The sequence below is a fragment of the Lynx rufus genome, unplaced genomic scaffold (assembly GCF_022079265.1).
Source record: "Lynx rufus isolate CCGP_SWC_20201006 ecotype Redwood Valley unplaced genomic scaffold, mLynRuf1.p SCAF_5, whole genome shotgun sequence".
NCBI classification, from domain to species: domain Eukaryota; kingdom Metazoa; phylum Chordata; class Mammalia; order Carnivora; family Felidae; genus Lynx; species Lynx rufus.
In genome coordinates, this window is record NW_025814867.1 from 103,122,732 (window position 1) to 103,150,198 (window position 27,467).

Here is a 27,467-nt window from a genome sequence, read left to right on the forward strand (position 1 = left end):
GAAAGTTTAACCCCCTGAAATTTTAACAGGTTCATTGAAGGATTAAGTGTAGACAGAAAAATTCATATCCTAGGAGATTTGGGACACCGAAGGCTATAGAAATCAAGGGAAGAAGGAATTGCAAGGGACTTCTTATGCTTCCCCATCTTAGTGAATGGCCTCACCATTCATAGTTACTCAGGCCACAGCCTGGGAGGTATCCTGAATTCTCTCCTTCTTTCACACAGGGGTGCTCACCCTCTCAGCCAATTGTGCCCAATCAGCCTTTGAATGGACCCCCTGTGCTTTCCTCCTCTATAGCCACCACCCTGACTGATTCACCAACATCTCTGTCAGGGCCACAGCAATGGCCCTGTCAATGATTTCACTGCTTCTGTTGGCCTCCACTGTCTAAAAATCTGACTGTTTCATTTAAAAGATAAGTCAGATCACGTCATTCTCCTCCTCCGAACCCTCCAGTGGCTTCCGCTCACACTGAGAACAGAATTCAGTGTTCTTGCTGTGCCCTCCGAGGCCCTAGATGACCTAGCCTGACCTCCTTTGCATTCTCATCCTTACCACTTGTCCCTTCATTCATTCCACTGTCGCCACCCTGACCTTCCTTGACCGCCAACACCTTAAGCTCATTTTTGCTTCCCTGACTTTTCCTTGGCTGTTTGCAATGCCTGGACTCCACTTCCCCCAGCAACACGCATGTACTGTCAAGACTTTCTTGGATTCTGTGAGTATACTGAGTGTCAGTTACTCTCCTAGACATTGGGGATACAGCAGGAAGATAATGGGCCATGCTCCCCATCCTCGTGGCGCTTCCATTCTAGTGGGGGCAGTCAGACCACAGACAAGACAAAGAAGTAAACTGTGTGGCAGGGTAGATAATGGTAAGTGCTAAGGAGAACAGTAACACAGAGGAAAGGGTAGGAAGTGTCAGTGTCGGGCGTGGCGAGGGTGAGTACAGTTTTACACAGAGTTGGCATGAAAGGCCCGACTGAAGGAAGTTTGAGGAAAAACTAGAAAAAAGTTGGAGGCACAAGCAAATCAACAGCAAACAAACCGAAGACATTGAGAGAAGAGGGTACCTGGCATGTGTATGGAAAAGTGGTAGAGGGGAGAGGTGGAGGATGCAGGGTGAGAACACCAGGGTCCGGAAAGGCAGCGGGGCTCAGGTGTGGTGTACCTAGGCTCTTGTCTTTCTCTTGCCCGTGTTTCCTTTCTTCACAGAACTTAGCTGTCTTTTTATTTACTTAACATCTCTTTTTTCCCTCACTAGAAAGTAGTCCATAAGGCAGGACTTTGTATTCTTTATCATAACAGTGTTTGACCCATACTGGGAACTCAATTTTATTGAATATATTTATGGATGAAAGAGAGGAACCTAGAGCATAATGTTTACTATGGAAGAGTGAAAACAGAAAGGGCCTTTGAATTTATTTTTAGATTTTTTTTTAATGTTTCTTCTTGAGAGAGACAGAGCATGAGCAGGGGAGGGGCAGTCAGAGGGGGAGACACAGAATCAGAAGCAGGCTCCAGGTTCTGAGCTGTCAGCACAGAGCCCGACGCAGGGCTCGAACCCACAAGCCATGGCCTGAGCTGAAGTTGGATGCTTAACCAACTGAGCTACCCAGGAGCCCAGAAAGGGCCTTTGAGTTTGGCAGGAAGGCGTTACTGGTCTGGTAGCGTTTTTGGGTCCTTGATAATAGTAAATGCTTGTGGTAGACATGGGAGGAGCAAAGAAATAGAAGGAAAGAAAGCAGAAAAAGGGATACCAACCAGTTCTTAAACATCCTTAACAGCTGAATTAGATAAATGTTACACAGCTGGCTGTGGTATGTTTTTTTTCCCCTCTAACTTATTTATGATTTATTTATCCCCTTAAATAGATACTTCACAAAATTGAGCATGTGGTATTATGCTGATCCCCTGCATCCTTTGGAGAAATGACAAATCCCACTCTGCTCATTGTTAACATAATTTTAATTAAGGGATCTAAAACCCCATGTTAAGACTTGACTATAATCTCATTTACTATGTGGGAGGTGTTATCAGTTTCATGACTGAGGTAAAATCTTAGGAAAGAGATATCCCCAAACTGCAGAGTATGAAACACAGTTAAGCCTAAGAGACTGGAGAACACTTCTTTAATGAAATGATGTATATGAAAGAGCTTTGTAAGTAGTATCAAAATATACAAATAGTGTCATTGAAAAGACAACTGCCTGTCTTATTGTCTCAACTTGAAAAAATTCAGACCTTCAAAGCCACAAGTACATTGTAATAGAAGACAGCATCCTATGAACTCGGATATTTACACAGTGTTATTTGAAAGGAAATACTGTAGGTGTGAATTGTTTATCCAAAATCTTTCAAGCATCTCTATGCCAAAGAATAAAGAAAATATGAGAAAGGAAAAGAAAAGAAGAAAACCTCTCCTGCAGTACAGATGGGAAAGCTTTGTTTGGGTGCCATTTTTGGAAGGAGGGGACATATCTGATGCTCTCACAGAAACAGCCGCTACAAGGCAGGGCTCAAAGCAGGGAACTAAACAATAAAATGCAAAAGCAATTAATTTCATGAGGCTGTGCTGATAACACCACCAACAAAAGTTCCTTACTGGGAGTGCTGTCAGTTTTGTTAATCTTGGTTGCTTCCGTCTTGTCTGATTTTTATCACAAGGAAGAGGTACCAAAGAAAATGAACACATTCCAAGCAGGATTATCATGGATTACAATAAAGTGATTATATAACTGGAGGCATCACATCGTTCCTCTTGTCAGCTTATTTTATGGTTGCTGTTATGCTGCTTATAAACCGGTCAAAAATGTTTAGTTCAAAGTTAGAGGCACTTAAAAAAGCATGTAGATTTCCTGTATATATCAGCACATTAAAAGAAAACCTTAAGTTTTATGATACATCAGAGATAAATAAGATGTACATTTTAAGGTCATTTTGCAAAATCAACTTTAAAAAATACGTGCGCTTTATTTACTTCTGGGGCACAAATTTTTTTACAGTATAAGTACAAAACTATTCTGAAATGGACAAAAGCATCTTAGAATCAGTTTTATTTATTTGCCCTTACCTAACAAGTCTTTTCTTTTGATGGACTTGAGTGAAATAGAAACAGCAATGATGGACAGCCTCAAAGGCCTTCTGTTGCTAGGCTACACGTGTGCCCATTTAACCTGCTTCCTGATGGAGCACAGTTTCCAGAGTGCCGTGTAAAATATATGCCTGTGTTTCCTGGGAGGAGAGAAAAGGTGGGAGATAGCCTCTCCCTCCCACGTCTGTTTGGCAGGGCGGAGGGGGATTGAAAGGCGCAGGACACAGACACGGTGGGCAAGCTCCAGAAAGCCAATAGCTCTGTGCCTTCCACGAGGTCATGGATGTGGGGACACAGTTGTGTCTCAGCACCTGTTCGGTGGTCTTCAGATCAAGGAGCTTTTGCCTTACCCCTGCCTTCTCCATTTTTCTCTTCTACTGCCTGTTTCCCCACCTTCTCACAGATTTGCAAAATACACAAAGGGAACGTTCTGGGTCCATTTTCCTGAAGGGCATAAACTAACTCTCTCTCTTTCTGATCTAAAGAAGTACATTCCCAAAATGTAAGTTTGTCTTGTGTGAGCCTTGAAAAATGGGTCTTCAGGATTCCCAAAGCAATGGCGGACACGGCTTCTGGATGGCACACTGTTCCCCTCAGCTCTCACAACTCCCACTTCTCCCACAACCCAGACAGCAAACACCCACACCCACCCACCCACACACACACACCCCCTCACTCTCAAGTGCCACCCACTCTACTGGCTTTAACACATTAAGGCTCCACAACCCCTTTTAGGCAGATTTCTAGGAATTCGGTCAAATGACCAGGCAACCCTTCTGTCAACACCCAAGTGTAATCCCCATCCCCATCCATGTCTTCTTCCCCATCATACTTTGGGGCCTCAGGTCCCAGGCCGCAACCTCCCCAAGGTTTTCATTGCACTGATTGTACTGATGTACATTTCATTGCGTGACACTGATTGACCTCATGCTCTGTGTCTGCTCCGTACAGACCACAAGTGTGATAAGCCTCCTCAAAACAGCAGAGGCTCCATCATTGCTCCTGGTGAATCAAATACTTGGCTTGTTTGTTGGAGTCATTGTTACATTCACGTAAGATATGGATTTTTAAAAATATATGTACAGGTATTGATAGAAGTATCAAAACCCCTATATAGAAATGGTAGAATTATGTATGACAGTTTTGATGTAAGCATTCTTGAGATGCACACCAATATAATTTTCTACAGCTCACATGACTGTCTCCCTTCACAACATGCACAAGAACTGTACTCCTGGCCTCTCTCTCTGATGTGGGCACTGGTACTCAAGGTCATTTTGCACCCTGTGATATATCCTGTATTTTTGTGCAGCTTTAAGTAAACAGCTTGTTTTTCAGGTTTTAGATAAAAGTGGCACTGATCTTTCATTGAAACAAGAAAAAAAGGAAGTTTCCCTTATGAAAAAAGGTAAAAAAAAAAGAATTCAGTTTACATCTATTACATCTATTAGCTGTCATGTTTGAGTTGTTTTCAATATGACTTATGTGGCATGTCACAAGTTTGGCAACAGTTTGGATTTTAAAAAGTAACAATTGGTTGTTCCAGAAGTGGGAAGAGGGGTGGGAAGAGAGTAAGCTGCCAATCTCATGTGATTTGAAGGGCCAAGGGACACTTTGTTCCTAAGAAGGGGGCTCCCAGCACTGCCACACAGCCTGGCGTCCCTCACAGTAGACTCCTATCACCCTCTGCATTGAATTCTGTCTAGAAATTTGGAAAGAGTTGATATGAGCCCTTTAATTTTCAGACTGTATTTTGAAAATTATAATGACATTCCTCCTCCTTCAGTTATTTAGTCCTTTTCCTGCTTTTCGTGATTCCCTTGAGATCACTAAGACTAGTTCAACACCCACATTCATTGGTTCCTTTACACCCATGGGATGTGCCTTCTCTCAGGTGAGAGGCTTGAACTGTTTTTAAACTTAGAGTTGCCTTCTTATAATATTCAATCCCAAACAATGTCCCAGGATAGAGAAGCTGGAAGCATCCTGGACTCAAAGTTTTGTTTTCTTAGTGTCTGCGTACTACTATGGCTAACTCTTTTATTATATTGTTGTCATTGCACCATTCTCTGTTTTATATTAATATTATACCATTGGGCCTAAGCAGCAAGCCTGTCATTTTCATTGTCATCTTCTTATTCTGAAATAAGTTTTAAAGCCGTTCTTAGTCTCTCTAGTAAATCTCAGCTCATTTTGGCTATTGTTCCCAGTCCTTGTTGTATCGGGGTCCTTGCCATCATTGTGTGTTCACTTTTGGTGGTAAGCTCTCCCTTCCTTCACACTTTGTTGCTTCGGTAACCTAATCAGTCACTCACTCACGTCTTTATGTTTGAACCCATTAGTGAGATCCCTAAGAAATCACACTTTGTTTTTTCTGTTTCATCTTAATTAGGATAATTTGCAATTCCATAATCAGGATTTCTTTTGTAAGGCTCTCTTGATTTTAAAGCCGATGTTTCATAGAAATTTCAAACTATTCACATGATTTCAAGTATGTGCCTGTTGAATTTCCAAATAGTAATGGAAAAATTGTTAATACAATTTTGATCCTAAAATTAATATTTAATTTCAAATGCTCGTCCTGGGTTTGGAAAGAACAAGTTGTGAAATATTTTCAAATGACTGTAATTATAGATTAGTTGGCTGTTGGGCTAAAAAAAAAAATTCACTTTTTATTATGCAAGCCAGTGAGTAAAATCAATGGTGCCTGCAATGTGCTTGGAAAACCTCTTTTATTTAAAGGAGTCAGGCAGACCCTGAGCCATTCACCTACCATCTAAAACTTTCTTTGTTGCTGTGCTGTTCCACTTGGTGATGGCCCTAAACTTGCTGGCAAGGGTTCACTTGGTGGAACAAGATATTTGGACAGTTATCACAATGAATTCTAGAGACAGGTGGAAGAAGGATATATTGACTTATTGCTTATACTGCCCCCCATCTTAAAACCAATCCAAGGGGTCAAAGCATTGCTGCTCTTCTGTGGACTGTAGATGAATCACTACCCTCCCTGAACCTACAATTCTGAGGTTCTCTCAGTGAGAAGATCCACGAGGTGACTCCTGAGTCTCTTCCTGCTTTAAAGTTTGACTCTCTATTAGAGACACGTTTCTGGTTAGGATCTGTTAGGATGTTTCTGAACCTGAACCTAAAGTGGAATAGAATGGGATCCTAGGGGGAAGACAGGAGGTGGTCTGGGCAGAGGCTGGTGAGAGAAGGGAATCCTGACGGCCCCCAGCAGTCCACCCTAGGCACACCAATAGCAGATAATAAGCGTCATGAAAAAGAGCTTGCAAAAAACAAGTTACAGAGGTTCTTGGATTAGTATATACACTATATACACTTTATTAAGAGGTTTTTATAAGTTGCATTAAGAACACACTGTGCAGTTTTACGAGAGGATGCTTGACATACAAAGCCAGATTATCCACAAGTAGTTAATAAACCACCAAGACGTCTTTCAGTTCACTGTATTGTGTCATCATCAAAATGCAATTGTCTTCATTTTGTCTGTCTTTTGAAGAAAAACAGGAGCTGTGTAGTGATACTCCAGAAATGAAGAGAAACTCTTCATTACCTAATCGGGAAAGGTGAGTGTACTACAATTATACAAATTCCAAGTGAGTGCAATTACACTGTTGCAAAGTAATTATCAATGTTTAAATACAAGAAGAAAGAAAATAATAGCAACAAGCAAAGGCAATTAAGAATGGAACCTCATTTTACAAAGGAGACAAGAAAGAATAGAATACGGCTGGGTTTCTTACCTTTTTCCCAAACCTTTTCATTTTCTTTTGTGAGGATTGGGGATAATGAAATGGAACAGGCTTAACTTCCTACTCACAGCAGGCAGCTAATTCAAATTACTGTAATATAGCCAAAGAACTGAAAGTGTCACATGTGTATAAGGTGTGAACATGAAATCATGAATTTGATTTTTTTTTTGCGTGTGGCTCATTATCTTGTTACATGTATATGTAATTATAATAATCATTGCTTGCTAGAATTTTCTTACGTGAGACTTTTGTCACTTTTAAGATAAAATCAACTGAATATTTTGGATGCCCAATAAAATAAAAAGAATGTTTTCAAGGAAGCAATCTCTTACCCTCACTTAGACAAACTTCTCACAGGTGCTTTCCAGGCATGTAGACCCTGTGTCTTCGAATCCAAATCCTGGGCTCTTTTTGCATAGGAGCACATTGGATTAAGTACCAGAAAAAAGCAGAGAGGAGTTTTATTTTCCACACTTGCTGACAAGAGGCATCCCTCAAATACTCAATTCCCCTCACTTCTCTGCTCTACTCAAAAGCCTGTCACAGCCCCATCACTTGCAAGATAAGTGACAAACTCCTTAGCACGGCACAAGTCCCCTTCAGTCCTGCCCCTCCCTGTAGCCCTTACTTTGCTTCCCAGAGTTTCTGAATTGCTTTTAGTTCAGCTTTATCACACTTCCATCTCCTTGTCCGTATTGCTTCCTTTGCCCACTGCAAGCTGTACACAAGCCTTTAGTCTTTCCTTCAAGTTCTGGTTCAAGTATTCTCTCCTCTGGGGACCCCAACTCTCGCAGGCAAACTCAGGATTTCAGACAGCCACTGTTGCAAGGGTCAGATTGTCATAATCCGTTCCACTTCAGTAATTACCTGTTAAATATCAGCCACATTCTGACACACAACGGTGAGCAACGGCATTGTCAAGACCAGTGGAATTGTCTGTCTGAATGTCTGTCTTCCCATCAGGCCCGGGGCCATATATTTTCTTCTTCTTAACTGCAAGTGTCTGAGTCTCCATCCAAGCATCTCCATGCTCCATCGAAAATAGCTCACCCCACTCCTGACAAGGTGCACTATCAGATCGTAGCATCCTGCTCAGGTGTTTTCAGGGCACTTATTCCTATTGTAAAGTGTCTTATTGAATCATCTATTTATTTTAATATTTTACATTCTACCTTGATGATTTTGTATATTTTTCAGTAGGACCTAACTCACTCCATAAGAGCAGGGCTGACTTGCTCACCTCTGTGTCATTGGTGTCCAGAATAGCAACTGACTCAAAAATGATACATTTGTTGATTGAATAAATGGTCCAGCTTTTCCCCCATGATGTTGCTAGGCCACTTTATGGATAGTGGTTTAAACTAGAGTTATTTATTAAAATTTGAATTAAATTTTAAAATCTATCCAAAAAACTAAAGCACATTTTGTGTGTGTGTGTGTGTGTGTGTGTGATATGTTACTTTTAGCTTTGTATGAGGTTGTGTGTTGTTTTGAATCATCTTGGAATTATATCTATGGCATGAATGTTAGAACTATGGTCTAATTAAGACCATAGACAGTCTTTTCTTTTTAAGTTTATTTGTTTTGAGAGAGACAGAGACAGCGCAAGTGGGGGAGGGGCAGAGAGAGAGAGACAGAGAATCCCAAGCAGGCCCCAGGCTGCCAGTGCAGAGCCCGCTCACAGTGAGATCATTACCTGAGCTGAAACCAAGAGTCAGATGCTTAACCTACTGAACCACCCAGGTGTCCCTAAAACAATCTTAGTGGAAGAATCTTATCAAACTCATTAATAGTGGTCGTGATGATAAGGAAGATCATAATAACAATAATAATTAGGTGCTAAGCACTTTTGACTGAGCAGTTACTAAGAGTAGGCATTGGGCTAAATTCTTTTCTTTAAGGTTTTTTAAAGTTTATTTACTTAGAGGAAGTGGGGGAAGGTCAGAGAGGGACAGAGAGAGAATCCCAAGTAGGCTTTGCACCATCAACACGGAGCCCAGTGCGGGGCTTGAACTCACAAGCTGTGAGATCATGACCTGAGCTGAAGTTGGACGTTTAACCAACCGGGCCACCCAGGCGCCCCGGCATTGAGCTAACTTCCGGGGTAACCCTCAGCACAGTTCTGTGAGGTAGGCACACAGACTGCTTAGAAGACTACTTTAGGGGTGCCTGGGTGGCTCAGTCAGTTAAGCTTCCAACTTTAGCTCAGGTCATGATCTCTCAGTTCATGAGTTGGAGCCCCATGTCAGTCTCTGTGCTGATAGCTCAGAGCTTGGAGCCTGCTTCAGATTCTGTGTCTCCTCTGTGCCTCCCCTGCTCGTGCTCTGTCTCTCTCTCAAAAACAAATACACATTTAAAAATTTTTTTAAGAAGACTAATAAAATTTCAGCATAAAGGAATCTATAGTCAATGGGCTTCCAATATTGTGCAAGTATTCTTTAATAGACAAGCATTAGTTACAGTGTTCTTAATCTTAAGTGAAATATCAGCTGAAGTTAGTGAATTAATGCCAAAAGTCTGTTGACAGTAGAAACACATTCCATTTGATTGAACTGTTATCCAATTTTTAAATGGCCCATATACAAAACTTTTTAGAGCTGTGGTCTTAACGTTAGCATTGAAAGGATTACAATCTCCTCCTTACTTGACAAGCAGAACCCTCCTCGATTGGACCTCTTCCTGCCTACATAGCTTTGTCTTCCAAATTGCATGTTTTCCCAGACCTCTTAAACTTTTTTCATTCCCACAATACTGAAAGCTTTGGGTCTCATTAACACAATACACTACACAAGAAACCCTCCAGTGGTAGTGCCTACTTTGCTTAGAATAAACTCCAGTTCCACCCCATGGCCATGAGCGCCAGCCCCCGCCTCTCCCCCTTTCTTCTTCTTCCCCTGCACGCCACCCCTGCAGCCTGGCCCTTAACTCTTCCAGCAGTCCTACCTCATTTCTGCCAGGGATCATTACACATCACCTGGAACACTCTTCTTCTTCCAGATCTTGACTAAGTTATCCTTTCAACGGACTTTGCCCCTTTTTGTTTTATTTCTGTATGTACCTTTCCCCAGGCTAAAACAGAACTTTAGTTTAAGATCCCCTTTCAGCCAATGAGACAAATCGTATGTGACTACTGTTGCTAAGAATACATTACTGTCAGTTCTGTTTAATTGTGGCTCCCCAAAAACCTTGGAACAAGATTTGTCAGGAATAAATAGTAATTTTTCTAATTGAGAATTCGTAAATGGTAGTTTTTAGCATATTTATGGCCTTGCTCTCATTTGTGGTGTATTAACATTCCATTTGTCACATATTAATGTTTCTGAATTTATGAGTATCTAATGTGATGCCTACTTTGAAATTATAAGCCTCAGCTTGTTTTTGCGCAGTGCACTGATGGAAGATTTAAGTCCACGTTTTGGAGACAGTGCCAGCTTTTCTGTGTATAGTGGTTGTGGAGTTACTTCTTCACTGACAAAGTCTTCTCAAAGCACATATGTCAAAGAAACAGTAAGAAAACTGACGTCCAATTTAAGGTAAACATATTTGCTAACATATTTCCATATGCTTTGTTGAACTTTCTAAGCAGTGACAACTCCTGATCTTCTTTTTTTCCCTCTACTGAGCCTTAAAGTTGTTAAGATTCAATAGAATGACTTTATGACTTGTTCCCTAACTACACTGATACAGATGCACCATAGGTTAAATTTGTCTTGAAATAGAACTATAGTCACTAACTGCCTGTTGTTACATGGTCTGGCAATATAGTGGATGTTCTGTCCTGGATGTTATGAATTTCTTCCTTCCTCCCTCCCTTCCTTCCTCTTTCTTTTATTTTTTAGTTGTTTGGTTTTTGCCTGACAAAGACCCTCATGACATTTGTATGGCCTTCTACAAATTCTCCTATTGTAGCTTTAGATACTAAACTTACCAAGGGAAATTGAGTTTTACTTTTTGGTTCAGTGTAGAATGTTAACATTTGTGGGCAGGTTAAATGAGGAATTTAGATGTCTGGATCTCAGTTCCCAAAGAATGGAGAAAGAGAGGGGATAAAGTCCAGGATTCGGAATTTTTCCAAATAGGGACCAAGGATAGGAGGGGGCCAAAGAAGTTAGTATACAGAAGAGTGCTCTAAAATAGGTGACATATGGAGAGGGAGGGGCAGGAGCAATAACACCTCTAAATTAATGGAGCCAATTGGTTTGGTTGGGGTTCACAGACTGTGAGTGGCCTGTGTTGTAAAGTGAAAGGCTTTCAGCCCAGGAGAACACACCAGAGGACCTGGCCGGAATAGTATTTTCCATTAAGACAGTTACTTTGACTTCCAGATCAGTGATGACTGCAAAAGCTTCCTGAAGAAGTAGCTGGGGAAGAATGAAATTAGAGAGTTGGCAAAAAGAAATGTTGAGGTGGGGCATATACATACGCTTTCTGCTCAGGTCCAGGCTATGGTCTTGTGTGTGAAAATAGACTGCAAACCACTGCAATACTCGAACTTAGTTCTGCAGTTGTCCTGGGCTTTGTGGAAATTTCTATGGCAACATCCAGGGCTGTGGGGGCTCTGCATATGTGAGCATATATGAGCATATATGTTCCCTTGGGAACACATTACTAGTATCCCTCCTGTCCCAGGAGAAGGGAGGAAGCACTCTTGGTTCTATGTAGGTGGATCTGCTTGGACTTTGCATCAGGACACATCTTCACTAATGATACTAGGGATCCAGAGGCAAGTTGTTGACCAAGAAATGAAGCCAGAGTGCTACATTTCTGAACACTTAAGTTTTGACCACTAAATCTGCCGTAGTACCTGAGTTGGCAAGCTCTAGCCTGGGAAAGAGGAGGAAGCAAGCCAGACCTCAGTGTTGTACAGATATCATGAGGTTGAAAAAGGCCATTTGTCAAATGATCTGGATGGATGTCAGTCTCACACTGCCACGGTCTACAGTATAGTCCCTAAAGAATGGGATTCTCCAACCAGTTCTTTTCAGTATTTGTCCAGAAGTAATATGTAAGATCCTCAGTTTCGAAGTTAGGTAGCCATAAATTTGAATCTTGGTTTATTCCTTACTGGTTCCAAGATTCATGCATGTCAGTTGAGCACTACGATGCATCACATGCAATAAATTATATATGTGGGGCGCCTGGGTGGCTCAGTCGGTTAAGGGTCCGACTTCGGCTCAAGTCATGATCTCACACTTTGTGGGTTCGAGCCCTGCGTTGGGCTCTGTGCTGACAGCTCAGAGCCTGGAGCCTGCTTCAGAGTCTGTGTCTCCCTCTCTCTCTGCCTTCTTCCCACTCGTGCTCTATCTCTCTCTCTCTCTTAAAAATAAATAAACATTAAAAAATATTTAAAAAAATAAAAAAATAAGTTATATATGTGAATGTGCCTGTATATATCAATAAAATGTGTGCATATTACTAAAAATGACCACATGTCTCATGATTAGGACATTGCTTCGTGTGAACCAGGCCTTCTTGATAATAATAGCTATTGTGTTTGAGCTGTTAGTATATTTTAGGCATTCACTCAAGTGTCTTGTATATGTTAGCTCCTTACTGCCACCACCTTAGGAGGTTGATATTATTTCTAACTTTTTAAAGAATGTATGATGAGGGGCGCCTGGGTGGCGCAGTCGGTTAAGCGTCCGACTTCAGCCAGGTCACGATCTCGCGGTCCGTGAGTTCGAGCCCCGCATCAGGCTCTGGGCTGATGGCTCAGAGCCTGGAGCCTGTTTCCGATTCTGTGTCTCCCTCTCTCTCTGCCCCTCCCCTGTTCATGCTTTGTCTCTCTCTGTCCCCCCAAAAAATAAATAAACGTTGAAAAAAAAAATTTAAAAAAAAAAAAAGAATGTATGATGAAACTGAAGCTTGGAGAAACAAACACACTTAAAGTCTCAGTTACACAGCTGCTAGGACAGGGCTGGGTTTCAGCCTAGGTTCCTTGATTTGGAGTCTCATGCTCTTCTTAACCCCCGTATTCACACACATACACACATATGTATAACTGTACATATATATGCAGTTACATACATATACATACAGAAACATACACATGTATGTAAGTGTGTGTGTACATACATGTACACACACATTTTGTAACACACACACATCCTTTGCTACTCTTCACACTAAGACCTGGAGAGCTGTCTGGTTGTGTTGCAGTAGAGCTTGGATACTCTGCTATATATCATCATTTTCCTTATTTTTTCCTTGGCTAATTTTTGTTATGCATTTAAGTGTATCATTACTATTAATTTTAATGTTACGTGTGATCTAAGAGGAGATAATGTGATTGAAGGTGCTGAGACTTCAAAGTACATTCACTTCTATAGTTAGGCATCACTGGAAAATTAAAATTTCCTGGAAACCATCTTCCTGATGAACACATAGAATCTTTGGTGCTTGAAATCATCATACTATTACCAACCAAAGACTCTGAAAGCCAAACATAGTAATAAATCAGCTCTTTTCTGTCCCAGCTTGAGTTTTTTTGTGGTGATTGTTTTACAGAATTATTAAGTGGAAAAAGAATTGTACAGAACACAAAGCTTAACTGGGACAAAATGAGCTCCTCATTGATCAGTCTCCTCTTTTGCCTTTAGCAGTGTGTTTTCTCACATTTCACTGGTGAAAACAGATTTCTTGTCTTCTTTGTTATGTATTTCCCCCCCTGTGCTGTGCTGTCCTGTATTTGGTCCACATGTTATTCCTTGTGTTAACTAGACTTCAAATTTCTCAAGGCGTGAAGATTGTGGCTAGCTGTGTAGAATGTGGAGGGTACCATGTTTCACTGGATTTGCCTTGCTTGTCCCATTATAAGGACAGTCATTAGAATCCTTTCCCTCTACTTGGTTCACTTTGTACATGACTCCCTCCTTACCCCTTTCCACACTGCCAAGGTGGAGTCTGGCCACTTCTGTTTAGTTCATGTTAATGGAATAAAATTAATAAAAATAGTAGTTTTCAGTGTTCATTTTCACTACCTGATAATACTCAGTTTAGCGTTTTCCTGTCTTATATTACTTTTTTTTATGTGTATTAGTTTATTTAATCCCCAAATAGAATAACATCTTTGAAAATAGATTGGATTTTCCACATTGTGTCTGACATGTATTAGTAGATGTTCAAAGAATACTTTTAATGAAATTGAAAGGGACTAATGTAACATGCAGTGAAGAGAATTGTTGGATATTAAAATATTTTCAGATGATGGGGTGTGACTGAATTGTGTTAAGTCAGAGGTAGATGAGATCCAGACTGTTAAATTGTATCAGTTGGTCCTAAATATTAGAGTACTATCAAATCTCAAGTCACTCTCAATAATAATGGTGATATAATAATAATACATATTTACTATGTGCTTCCTGTGTTCTGGGCACTGTCCTATAAGCTTTGCATATGTTAACTCACTTGAACCTTTCAACAGCCCTGTAAACAGAGACTTTCATTATCCCCTTTTTACAGATGAGAAAATTGAGGCTTGTAGAGGTTTACTCCTTTGCCCAGCTTTACATAATTCTTGGATAGTAGAGCAGGAATTTGAATCCTGGTGGTCTGCTCTCATAGTCCTTGCTTTTAACTGCTAACCTTATAACACCTTGTTTCAGTTTATTGTTGTATATGTAAACTTGACAATCAGGCAGACTTCATTTATTTCAACTCCACAAAAGCCTATGTAAGCTTACATTTTAAAAGTATCAAAAATTAAATTTTAAAAAGGAAGTCATGGGGCGCCTGGGTGGCTCAATTGGTAAAAAGTGTCCCACTCTTGATTTCAGCTCAGGTCATGATCTTGCGATTTGTGAGATCTGAGATCAGCGTGGAGCCTGCTTGGGATTCTCTTTCTTCTTCTCTCTGCCCTTCCCCCTGATGACAAGCATGCATGCACTCGCTCTCAAAATAAATAAACTTTAAAAAAAATAACGTATGGCACTTGTTACAGGTTGCTCCCAGTTACTGATGCAAAAGAAAGCCCACAAAAGTAAATAACACTAGCAATTGGGGTCTGTCGGAAACTGTGATCTAATTCCTGGGTTTAGAAAGTGAAGCTGTGCCGTTTTTATTCATCCTCATCTTTCTCTTTCACTGGGATGGAGAAGAGAGTTTCAAACCACCTCAAGTAAGAGGCTTGCTCTTTTTCTATGAACTAGGTTACTTTTTTAGAAAGAGCATCTGGATGAGCAGGTGCCTCTGTGTTTCCCTGCTCATGTCCAGAGAGAATGGAACTGTATTAATGCAAGTAAGAGACTTTTCTGAAGAAAAAAAGCTGTTCTGTTGAGAAGGGAATATGACTGTGGAGTGAAAAGGAAATGGCCCTTAGCTGCAGCTTTGCACAGCTTGGCCATCGCAGATGGAAGTGGTGCTGACCCATTGTTGGAGCCCAGCTAGTTGAACTCTTTAAAAACTTCCAATTCAAGCTTGCAGATACGGATATGGATTTGATAGGAATTCAGTGAGATGGGCATCATAGCCAAGGACCTCCTATGGTCCTGGATGCAAGTAACAGTTCTAGAAGAGCTTTAGGATATTTGCTTCTTAAATTCTTGAGAAGAGAGACAGAGTTAAACAAAGACATTTTCCTGATTTTATTGTCAAGCCTGGGGGTAGAATTGTGAGTAAATGCTCCAAGGGAAGAAGGGCTGTTTCTGGTGGGACAAGAGTCCTGTTGAAAAGGCAGGACTTGACTCATGAATCTCCCAGAATGCACAGTGTCTACCTGATTAAATGGATACTAGTGAACAGACACCAATTTATTCCTAGAGTTTTGTGCTGTCATATGTCCTTGAAGGACCTTTCATGGATTAGAGAATCACTATGACCGTCCTAAAGGAAACCTGAAGTTTGTGAGTGGAGAGCGGTTTGATAAGATACAAAAGAAGATATCATCAAGGAAAATCACTGAAGAAAGGGACTCAAGACAATAAATGAAGGAATTTTTTAAGAGTTCGTAACTGCATTCAGACTCTTCTGTGATTTTTAGTATCTTACAGTTTTCTAACAGCATATGACAGTTTTTTTCCAAATTTATCTTTCAGAACAAGGAAAAGGTCTGTGTGTTTGTGCTTGGAGACTGCAGGACCTGTATACTTTGTCCTCTGTCTCATCAGTTTTGTGGGACAGAATCCCCAAGGGAAAAGCTAATTATCAGCAGCTCTGTGGAGGAGAGAGTAAAAGGCAGAAACCAGAGGTCCTAGAGGGTTAGAGACAAAGGAAAGTGCAGGGGACCTACTAGGGCCTGTGGTGGAGGTGGGTCCGTAATAATCAGGAAACCATAGTGGCTCGAGGTAAGAATAATTCCTCAACCAAAGAGTTTCCATGAAGATTACATGAGGTTATATATACTATAAAACATGTAGTAGCACTTAACAGCTTTCTAGCACTTTATAAAGAGTGGTTGAATGTGGCCAGGGGGCTCAATATTGCCAGAAAATACTTGTCCCCAACACGTAGTGCAGTTGGCCTAGAATACTTCCTTCACATTCCGCTGCCCTCCTGCCCCACAGCCAGCTAACTCCTCCTCCTCCTTTAGGGCTCCCCATGATGGTGTGGGCCCCTGTCACAGCGCCCATGGTGGTGTATTCGCTTTCACATCCCAGCATTTCTCACTGTCTGTACCACCCACCAGCCTGACTTCCGTGTAATAAGAATGTGTGGGTTCCCAGCATGGGGGCGCAATGCCAGGCTCTGTCAGGTGCTACTGGGAAAAAGCTATGTTGTAGCGGGGTTCAGGGACTACCTATGGGGTTAATGACCTTGAGTGTCTTGAGAAAATACGACACAGCAAAAGCTGTAAAACTTTCAAACAAAGTTGTGTTTTATTTTAAAATAATGTCTGTCTATCTTTAGAAATAATAGTATGTATTTGTGAGAAATTATTTAGACTATAGATGTTTGGTGTGAATTCTGATGTAGAAATTCCACAGGTTGAGAATAATTCAGAACTAATCCAGAACTTTTGGTCTCCCCGACCTGCCCCTTCAACGCTCTCTCAGTCCCAACCACATGCCGCCAGCACGTAATATTTGTTTCTCTGGAGGTACCTCCTTAGAAGATTGGCTGATTTGCTCTAAATCTAAACCCAAAAAAATGTATAACCACATGAGAAGGACTGTTGCTCAGGAGAGGCTTGAACCCTGTGTTGGAGGAATGGGAGGCTGGATTTAGGGAGAGAGAGGAGTGGCTTGTGTAAAAGACCTCACCCCTTCTGCCCCACCAATCTAGCCATAAAAGTGACCACAAGTCCCCTTTCCTCGGGACTCTAGTTACAGCTTTTCTTTCCATGCCGTCTGATGTCTGCTCCTCTCACATACCTGGAATCATTCTGAGGGGAGTGTGTGTTTGTGTGTTATATTTGATGTTGTGCCATGCTGAGGATTTTTAATGTTTTGGATTGAATCTCTTTAAAACTATAAATGAGTATTAAAACCAATAATAACACTTAAAACACTAGGAATGTAAATTATGTGGGAAACAGCTATTTTACCTTTTGTGTGCCATATTATTTTACAGTTGAAAAGTTTTGTAAATCCCTTGGGTAATTTACCTGAGGTTCTTAGAACCCTTCAACATAAAAACACTCTTATACACCTTTAAGATATAGTAGCTATAAATTTCTAGATTTCATATTCTCCCAGGAATGAAATATGTGTCATCTAGGTGATTAATCCTAAAAAACCTGTCACACTACAGGGGCGGGGCGCTACTGCCTCTTGGCAAAATGAAGCACCTGTCAGAACAATGGCCAGTCACTGGAAAGATCAGGGTTCACATAGGATTCCTAAGAGTATCTGCGTATCTGTGGATCCCTGGATAAAAGGAATTACTCTGGAGAGTTAAGTTCTTTGGTTTTCTTAGGGAAAAAAAAGTCACTAGACAATGTCTTTCCTCCAGGTATTTTGCAATGCTGTTTTCTTAGAACTTGAGTTCTCTTGAGAACACTCAAGTAGGTGCAGGGCGTTCCTGGGCTGCTTGATTATGGATGGGCATTGTGAGATCATGCTTGTTTTCTGCCTTTCTCTCTCTCTCTCTCTCTCTCTCTCTCTCTCCCCCCTCCCTCCCCCCTCCTTTCCTTTCTTCCTTTCTTTCTTCCTTTCTCTTTCCTTCCTTCTTTTTCTTTCCTTCTACTTTCTCTTTTTCTCTTTCTTACTTTTTCAGTAATTTTTAATTTTTAAAAAAAATGTAAAGGTTTGTTTATTTTTGAGAAAGAGAGAGCAAGAAAGCAGGGGAAGGGCAGGGAGTGGGTCAGAGGATCCAAAGAGGGCTCCATGCTGAGTGGGTCTCAAAGTCAGGAACTGTGAGATCATGTCCTGCACTGAAGTCCTATGCTCAACCGACTGAGCCACCCAGGTGCCCCTCTACCTTTCTTTTTTAAATTAACTTTTAATTTTAAGGTAAGTGTAGGTTTACATGCAGTTGTGAGAAATAATACAGAGAGATCCCTTGTGCCCTTTACCTAGTTTCTCTCAGTGGTAACACTATCACAGAATCTTGGCATTGACACAAATACAGAACAGTTCATCACTATGAGGATTCCTCCTGTTGCCCTTTTATAGGCATACCTGCCTCCCTTTCCCCAGTCTGTGCTTTTTGAGGAAGACTTTGATGGATGTGGTAAAACCATTTGGTGGGCACGAATGTTCATCTTTGCCGAGATGTTTAACACCCAGGAGATACCCAGTTCTGACAGGTGAGTGCTGCATCACTCTTCCTGGTATATCACCATCTCTGCTGTGCTCCTATTCCTAGGGAGATTCTTCTGTACTTTTTTTCTGAGCATCGGCTACCATCAGAATTTGGCTACACATCTGTGGAGGAACTCATGGCAAGTTTTGAGGTAAACTGGCTTTATTGGAACTTTGAGGGAGTGACAGAATAGCCTAAACTTAATCTTCACTGAAGACACATTGTGTCTTCACCTAGAATGGCTTATGTGAACGAGGATGGGGATCTTTATACCAAATGGATGACTCCGAATGAAAACTGCATTTAAAACCAGGGTGCCGAGGTTCAGATAAACTTTGGGAAGGTCTTATAGACTGAGAACAGAGAAAGTTGCAGAAATGAAAAGAAATGACATGGTTTCTGCCTTCCCTCCATGACACCAAAACTAGTTTCTATCCCTTGGATACCTTTCCTCAGCCACCTTTTATGAGGGGCCGAGTGAGGATTGGGTAGGTCAGTCATGTCAGGTGTCCAGAGCACTAGTCTTAATAGAATCAGTCACACATCAGAAGGAAAGATGAAGAAAATCTGTATTTACCAAATCTCCTTTGAGAGACGGTGCCATATTATGATTAGAAGGAAAACTTTGTTCTACTGCCTGAGCTCACAATAGTTTGTCCCCAGGCTGCTAAGTCACTGCAGGCTGTGGTGAAGCTGAGTGAGGTGTGCAGGCCTGAGGCCGCCAGAAGCTGCTCACTGGAGTGGAGAGGGACCTTGAGGTACAGGAGGGTGGGGGACGGCTTCTCCACCTTCATGCTCAGCATTGCTTGTGGAAGGGATGGATGTACATAGAATGGCTATTAGTGAAAAGAACACCAAATGATTAATTTGACAGAGGGGCCACATGCCTTAATCTAATCCTGGGGAAAACCCCTTACTTTTCTAATCTGTAATTATTGTTTCTGCTTCCTCGCCTTCTATCTCCTCACCTCATCCTTGCCCCTACTACTTCACTGGACTGTCTTGTGAGGCCACCAGTGACCAAATGCAATAGTCGCTTCTTATCTGACCTCTTGGAGACCTTCAACCCAGTTGACTACTTTTTCCTTCTTCTTTTTTTTTTTTTTAATTTTTTTTAATGTTTATTTTTTTTGAGAGAGACAGAGCGTGAGCGGGGGGGAGGCAGAGAGGGAGACACAGAATCCGAAGCAGCTCTGAGCTGTCAGCACAGAGCCTGACACGGGGCTCGAACTCACGAACCGTGAGATCATGACCTGAGCTGAAGCTGGAAGCTCAATTGACTGAGCCACCCAGGCGCCCCTACTTTTTCCTTCTGGAAGCACTTTCTTTGCGTAACTTCCATGACAACACACTTCTCGTTTTCTTGCTTTTCTCCCTCCCGTCTTTTCTGCTGGCAACTCAACTCCTTCTCTGGTTTCTAAATGTTGGCACATCTGAGGGCCCGTTTCTGGGCCACTATCTTCTATCTGTGAAGTCCTGTTTCTAGGTGACCTCAACGAGTCTGTGACTTTGAGTATTGCCCCATACACCAGTGACTCCCCAGTCTATTTCTGTGGTATTCCCATTCAAGAAACCCATACTCCAACTGCCTTCTTGACATCCGTCTTGAGTACTTAGTGTTTGTCATTTACTTTTCCTTCACTTTCTTTTTTTTTTCTATTGCAATTTTTTAACCATGTTGTTTGTTAATTATGTAAACTGCCTTAATCTTTTTTTGGAATAAGGTGAGGTATATTTTAGTTAATTAATTTAATTAGACCCAGCCTTAAAAGACCCACAGTACCAATGTTGGCCAGTTCTAGGCTTTGATGCTTTTTAATACTAGATACTTGCATGTTATAACTCTGTTGTAGACAGCTCATCCTCCGAAAGTTAATATCCTGTTCTGTTATCATTTACAAAACAGCTGGAGCAGTGCCCAGAGCAGACAAACAAAAAGCTGAGAATGGGCTTCAGCCAGGTAAGCTTTTTTTCTAGGTAGTCATTTATATTCTAAATGATCCCATATTCCAAAGGAGAAATAATATACATTTCCAAATGTTAGATTTGGAAGGAAATCAAATTTGCATTCTCTTATCAAGAATAAGATTAATGTGGAGCATATCAGATGTCACAAAGCAACATCTTTTTGAATTTTAAAATGCAAACGTTTCCACAGCATAAAACTTACGAACTTAGAGTAGGTCTATATTTTAAACAGAAAACATGATGACATCCTGTGTCTTTAAGAAATAGATGAAATCCTCGAGACACTGGACTAAACCAGAAATCATTTGTAGATTAAAGTTTTTAATTATTTTGGACAACTTGCTATCTCTGGGGTTTTTTTGTTTTGTTTTGTTTTTTGGTATCCTATTGACAGTTTTTTAAGTTTATGGTTTTTTCCATTATAAAAGTAGTTATAAAAGCAATTAATCCTAGTACAAGTACTTATGCTTACAGCCATCTTCTGGAAAACTGTCATAATCGCATGTGAGCCTATAAAGACCAGGAGGTGCACGGCTCCCCCTGGAATTGTACGAAGTGCACAGAAACGGAGGCATCGCCTCACCTCTTTTGTAGGGAATGAAGTAGATTTGGATTTTCTTGTTTTATAAATGAAATCGAATTGTGAAGTAAGTTCCTAAAAACATGTAACCAGACAAACTTGCAATGAAAATTAGAACCTAAGCCAGATTCCTTCTTAGAAAGGCTGTATCACAAAGCATTTGAAGTGTAGGATGGGCCTAAATGTAACACTCTTGTGGACATATTTGCCTCTGATGTCTCTGACTGAGTGCCTACTGGACTGTGATTAAACAGCTGGAAATGAAGGTTCCCGTTATTGTTCAACTGAAGAGTGAGGTTATTTTCTGAATAATGTTTGTTTAAAAGGAGTAACTGAACGCTTTCAGCCTCAAGACATACTTGTCAGCATTTCCTAACTAGATTACAAGACAAAGTTTTCACTCAAAATATTTCTGATCCTGTTCGAGCACTAGTATTATTTTCATCAGTGAAGGTAAAAACTTCAGTTGATCAAGAGACAGTAGTAGAGCCAGGCACTGAACTAGTCCTTTAATAGCCATTCCCTCATCTAACTCTCTCAACACTGGGAGGTTGGTGCCACTGTCTTAATGTTAGTAATGAGAAACTAGAGGGTCAGAAAGACAATATTCCAATGTCATGATGCAAATAAGTAGCAGATTCAGGAACCCAGATTCATCCCACCCAAAGCTCACTCTCTGCATCACTTTCTTCCATCTTCTTACCCAGACTTCATCCTGTGACAGGGTTTGCACGTGTTACTTGTAATAGGCGTACCACAGTGTCTCAGCCTTTTGGTATAAAAGAATTATTGTTTACTTACTAGAGAGCTTGACATTGCATGATGAGACATATGGGGGAGCTGCTGACAACGAAAAGGGGAGGGTGTGGTGGGCAGGTTGTTTAGTGTCCCATCAGGAACTGTCCCAACCATAAACCTGTGGCAGCCAGCTTGAAGAGTTACCAGTAAGGCTCCTGGATCTTCCACAGATCTTAATTTGCTGGTTAGGGAATTCTGATTTAAATACTTCACACCATGAAACTTAGAAATTTGCTAAGAATTAGGGTGTCACACATCTTAATTTATCCAGGCTTATGTAAGTCCTTTACATACATAATGTATGTAATACAAAATGGCATTTTTCCAATGTCTATAGGATCAGTAATAGAGCCAGGTCGTTGTTGGGTTTTGGAGGCCACACTGAATAAGTATTTATACACGGGAACAGTGTTAGCAGAGCTGATGAGTAGAATTCTCTTCGTGTTTAGGGCAAGTGGAATTCAAAGGATCAAAGGAAGCTAAACAGTCAGGACCCCATGACTTCCTGTTGAAACAGAGATGTCGCAAGCAAAATATAGCACAACTGGAATCATGACTTCTCCAATATGAAACTGCTTGGTCATGAGGATTTTATTAATAATTGGTAGTTTTAGGTGGACGGTTATAAAAATTATTAAAATCATGTTTTGAAATCAATGTAGAGGACAGATCTATGCAACTTACGCTGCATACTTTTAGTAAAGATAGCTTCAACAAAGCACAGGAGGACCCTTGATAAGTCACAAATGTCTTTGGTCACCATGCCCTGGTTTCCATAACTGCTAATAGTAAGAGATTGTTTATGACCACACAGGTGGTCGTATGTGACCTGACCTGAGCCACCATCTTTTATTCTTTCCTCTCACAAACCATCTGCCCCATACAAAATGGAATTGCTCCATTCCACTAGACTGGCCTGCCTCTTAGCCTTTCCCTGTGCTGTCCCCCCACGACATTCTTGTCTACTCTCCCAGTCCACAGTTGGCCTCTTGAAATTCTGTCCACCCTATGTGGAGTCTGGTCAATGCTACCTTCCACTTCAAGCCTTCCTCAGTCTGTCCATGTGACTTTCTGTATTCTGAGAGAAACTTAAAAGCATTTTAGCATTAGTTAAATTTTCTGCCTTGTATTGTAGTTGTTTCTTATATTTTATTTTCTCCTTTAGTAGATTATAGAATCCTTGAAGTTACAATTCTCTCTTATCAAATTCTATATCCTGTTGCATTTACTCAGTACTTTTGAATGCATCTAGACCTTATTACCATTTGTGCACTGAGTCAAAGTTGATTGTTTCCGCTGTAGTGCCTGACCACATAAAGGCTCACATGCATATACTTATATGTAGAGTACAAAATCTGTAGATCTTGTAGGACTGCCTTAACTTCTTAGGATTCTGGGGCTCCAGAGCTGCTAGAACTCGGACTTTTTAAATTCAAGGCAGAAAATTAAACTCTCAGTTGCATATCCTTTCTTTCAAATCCTAATTCTGTTCTGAATTAAAGGAGTTCGAAAAGAATTCCATTTTTGATCCTCCTCAAATACCTCTACGAGAGTAGGTTTAGCCAGCAGAACTAAGCTTCTCATCTTGTTACAATTCTCTACTCATCTTAATTAAAATGTTAATGCAACCAGAAGTCCTTTTACATTGACTTTGAAAGTTCTCAAAATTGCTACCTTTTATAGAAACCTTCTAGAGATGTTAGCCTGAGAAAAGCAGAAGACTAAATCAGAAAACTGGTTGGTAGTGTTTGAAGGAAATATAGTTTGCTTGGTTACAAAATTGTGAACTTTGAGAGACAAAATATGACTTTGAATGTAGTGTGCTATATAAACATTCCTTATGTCATGCTGTATTTAACAGTGTTGTCTGGGGTTGCCTGGGTGGCTCAGTTTGTTAAGCCTCCAACTTCAGCTCAGATCATGATCTCATAGCTCATGAGTTGACAACTTAGAGCCTGGAACCTGCTTTGGATTCTGTGTCTCCCTCTCTCTCTGCCCCTCCCCTGCTCATGCTGTGTCTGTCTCTCTCTCAAAAATAAACATTAAAAAAAACCAAAAGTGTTGTTATGAACTTTTTATTTTTTAAGTAATTATAGATACATAGGAAATTGTAAAATAATAGAGAGATGTCATATACCTTTCAATTTTTTCCTAATGCTTAGGTCTTATGGAATTATATAATTGTGGTAGAATATCAAAACTACAAAATTTACGTTAGTGAAATATGTGTCTCATTTTATCATATGTGTAAGCTTGTGTAACCACCACCAAAATCAGGATCCAGAACTCCCACCACCACACATCTCCGTGTGCCATCCTTTATAGTCACACTGTGCACAGATAAGCACCTCAACTCCAGGCAACCACTAATCTGTTTTCCATCTCTGTAATTTTGTCATTTCAGTAATGCTGTAGAAATGGAATTGTATAGCACGTGTCACTTTCTGATTGGCTTTATTCACTTGGCATAATGCCCTTCACATCGAACGTTATCAATAGTATGTTCCTTTTCATTGCTGATAAGCAATACTGTTGTTTTCAGATTTCTTTTTAATTTTATCCTATTATTATAATTATTATTATTATTACTGCTGTTGCTTTTATTAAAAAGTATTCCCTGGCCATTTTTCAGAATGGCAAATACTGTGAAGTTCTAGAATTTTGAACACTAAGAGTCCTGAGTGACTCGTAACATCTGAACTATCTGTGACCCTGTCCTTCTTATTCTGGCTGATTTGAATTATTTACCCTACTCTACCTTCAGGCCATGGGAGATGTCACTCCCTGGGTTGGACTAAAGCCTCCACAAAAAAGCATCTATGAAGCTTTCTGGAGGAGGTGGTTGTTGCCTTGTAAATCATCAACTTCCTGTAGGTTGAATTGAGGATGTTCAAAAGTAGGTTCCCTTCCAAGATCTCAGAATGTAGCCTGGGTTTCAGGACAGGATTGGTCTGCGTGCTTAAAATTCTCTTGCTGTGAATGTTGTACATCTGCTCTCCTAACTCCCCACTATTTAGTGACGTGTGGCAGGCATGGGAAACACAGAGGTGAGTAAAACCAATTTTTTTTTTTACATCGAGGTTACATTCTTGAGTAAAGACAGGTAATGAACAGAGCATAATGTAGCATCACATAATGATAGATACTAAACATGTAAATAAATAAACATGTGATATACCATACAATAATTGTACAGGGCCTGGGGATAGACAGTGACAGTGCATATTGGGGAAGGGACAGCCTATTTCAGATGCCATGAGCAAGGAATACCTGAGCCAGCGCAGACCTGAAGGGCAAAGAATGAGCGTTGTGTAGGTTAGGGCTGAACAAATGGAAAGAGAAAGCAGGAAAGGCGAAGGGCCTGAGGCAGGAATGAGGTTGGTATATTCCTGGAAGAATGAGGCCTGGAACTCAGTAAGTAAGGTAAGAATAGGTAGAGCCAGATCAAGGATTTCAGCATCTTTTTAATTCTTGGTGCCCTCACTCAAGTGTCCAGGCAGTTTAAGACTCTAAAATGGGTTCCTGTTCCCAAATAGCAAATGCAAAGCATAAATAATTGGAGGGTAAGTTATTGATATTAATCCATGTCAAGCACTTTAAGTCAGGACTTCAGTGATCTTTAATTTAATGGAGAATCTGTGCCCTCCTCTCAACTCTAATAATATCTGTGCCTCACTAGCAGCACAGTGCATCTTTTCCCATAAGACACATTTTTTGCACACTTGTGTTATCTCGTTCTATAGACTGGAAGCTTCTTGAAGGCAAAGGCTGGACCTTATATATCTTTATATCACCTATAACAAAATTCCATGCCTTGAATTTAGGAGATGGTTAGTGAATTTTAAGTGGAATTCAAAATATTTAGGGGGGTATGGTTTGTTTGTTTAAAGGATTTTATCGAAAAGGGAGAAATACATGAGGGCAATGAGTGTTTAAAGATGCTGATGTGGACAGTGTCTGGGAAGGGCCTGCAGGTATTAGTGAGTGCCGGAGAGAGGGGAAGGGCAAGGGTAGACCCAGAAGACAAATGAAGCTACCTTACAGTTACTCTGGTATCCCAGTCATATCTGAATGCAGAACACTCCTTATTACAGAAACACTGAAATGTATATCGAAACAGGATTTGCTCTGTATCTCTTTTCTCAGAATATCCCCTGGCCCTCTCCAAGTGTTGATACAAGCAATTAATGTCATTTTGAAATTGGAGCATTTGGCCTCTCCATTACCTTTTCTACCCCGTGAGTGTCTCAGTCACAGCATGAACCCTTGGAAAGCATCCAAGACTCTCGAATTAGCAAGGGTCATATGCGTAAGTATATGACCATATTCTGCTTCCAGATAAGGGACACGAAGAGAGTGACAGAACAGGTATTCCTCTTACTGTAGCTTCTGTGCTTTTCAGATGTTACAGACTTGAGTTATAAATGACACGACATCATCTGCCAGGAGAGCCCCGAGTAGCCAGCCATTCTGTCATTGCCTGTGAGCTACTGCTGCTGTGGAGAGAGGGTCATAGGCACCACCAACTGCCCCCTTCGTGCCTTGCACAATCTGGTATCACTGGGTCCGCCATTACTGGGTTCTTTTTCCATTCCCAAGCAAGGATCTCCAAGCTCACCTTGGTGTGCTTTTCTCATCCTTATAGTTACTGGAGTATTACACATACTGTCTCTCTTCCTCTTCCGTCGGATTGCAGGTTCCTTAAGGGTATCACCATGTCTTAAATTTCGAGCACCTGTAGTGCACAGGTATAGAGTTGACACTTGGTACGTGTGTGCAGAATTGGAATATGAAATCGCTTGCTGATACGAGGAGGGAAAGTAATACTTTAAAAATATACTAAAACTATTTTTGAAAACATTCCCAGATCCAGCATGTTTACATGGTCCAATATGAAAGAGAACTAAAGAGGAAAATACAGTCCATTATCTACGAAGCAAATACAAGAGGAGTGGTTAATGAAATATCTCTGGGACAATGTGAAGCAAAAAGAAAACTTACTGAAGACAAACTGAATAATCTTCGGGTAAAACTGGCAATATTGTTGCAGAAACTTCAGCTGGTAGGTAATGCAATTTTGAGTAGTAGGAATATACCTTGTGGAAAGAGCATTCAGCCAGCTTCCTCCTCTGACGTTGTCATCCACTTACTGGCTTTGGACGAGTCATTTAACCCAGCCCTTATTCTCCGTGTAAGGATATTGAAATTGTACATAAATGAATTTTGAAAGTATACATGAGGTCTGCTATTTTTTCTCTTACAAAAATTAGAACCTTTGCTTGTGCTGTTGGTATAGTTGGTCACCCCATCTCCTCAATATATATTTTCATTAGGAATTTTTTTCTCATTTTATTAAACAACAAAATAATTCTCATCCCGGTACATAAATAAAAATAGAGTCTTCTAATCTTTGAGGAGAGGTTAGAGAGTTCAGGGAACACTGTAGGGGTATGCTGTGCATCTTGTTTGGATATATGAACACATAATGAACAGGGCTGCTATGATGGGTTGAGCTAATGAGGAAAAGCCCATCTTATTTCTACAGCATATAGAAATGCTGGATAGAACACAT

The 27,467-nt window shown here is 40.7% G+C and overlaps 1 protein-coding gene across 1 annotated transcript in view; it reads left to right on the forward strand.

Annotated features, from left to right (window-relative positions):
- The window catches only part of MORC1 (MORC family CW-type zinc finger 1), a 162,780-nt gene extending 135,658 nt beyond the window's left edge, over positions 1-27,122 (forward strand). Inside the window, exons 21-26 of the mRNA XM_047100229.1 lie at positions 4,436-4,505; positions 6,618-6,684; positions 10,257-10,403; positions 18,613-18,700; positions 20,456-20,509; positions 26,763-27,122. Coding sequence (XP_046956185.1) covers positions 4,436-4,505; positions 6,618-6,684; positions 10,257-10,403; positions 18,613-18,700; positions 20,456-20,509; positions 26,763-27,122 — 786 coding nt within the window. The remainder of the gene's footprint in view (positions 1-4,435; positions 4,506-6,617; positions 6,685-10,256; positions 10,404-18,612; positions 18,701-20,455; positions 20,510-26,762) is intronic.
- The last annotated feature ends 345 nt before the right edge of the window (positions 27,123-27,467 follow it).